General features: G+C 65.8%; 1 protein-coding gene across 1 annotated transcript in view; it reads left to right on the plus strand.

The window, feature by feature from the left end:
- Positions 1–362: 362 nt before the first annotated feature.
- The window catches only part of CHMP1A (charged multivesicular body protein 1A), a gene marked incomplete at its 5' end in the record, with an annotated part of 2,044 nt that continues 1,860 nt past the window's right edge, over positions 363–546 (plus strand). Inside the window, one exon of the mRNA XM_010074030.1 lies at positions 363–478. Within this exon, the coding sequence (XP_010072332.1) occupies positions 363–478 (116 nt within the window). The remainder of the gene's footprint in view (positions 479–546) is intronic.

Below are 546 nucleotides of genomic sequence, written 5' to 3' on the forward strand. Positions count from 1 at the left end.
CTGTCACCTATCGCCGGTCCCCGAGGGCCCCGGGGACCGTTCCGCCCCCGGACACACTCCTGTGATAGAAGGAGGGTCTGGCCTCTGGAGATCCGCCTTCCGGGAGGCGCGGGAGCCCCGCCGATGCTGGTGGCTGCGGGAAGAGGGAGCTCTTTAACCGGGTTTGGCCGCCGTTCCCGGTGTTTTCCATCTCGGAAGTGGGGGAAATGGATTTCCCAGTTTACCGGGTGCTCTAGGAGCCGATCCCCAGCGAGGTTGGGGGGGTGTCCCCCGCGGCCAGAGGGTCGGGACAGGTGTGGGCCGGTGTTGCTGGGTGGGGGAGGCAGCAGGGGCTCCGTTCCCCGTGGTCCCCGGTTCTGCAGGACCCTATCCAGGCGCTAACCTGTGGCTTTCTCCGCAGTTCACAGCCAAGCAGCTGGAGAAGCTCGCCAAAAAAGCCGAGAAAGACTCCAAGGCTGAGCAAGCCAAAGTCAAAAAGGTGGGTGGGAGCGGTGGGGACACTGTCGAGCGGCTGGAGATCCCAGGGGGCTGGGGGGAACGGGACGG

Source organism: Pterocles gutturalis, unplaced genomic scaffold (genome assembly GCF_000699245.1).
Source record: "Pterocles gutturalis isolate BGI_N339 unplaced genomic scaffold, ASM69924v1 scaffold3747, whole genome shotgun sequence".
Classification (NCBI taxonomy): domain Eukaryota; kingdom Metazoa; phylum Chordata; class Aves; order Pterocliformes; family Pteroclidae; genus Pterocles; species Pterocles gutturalis.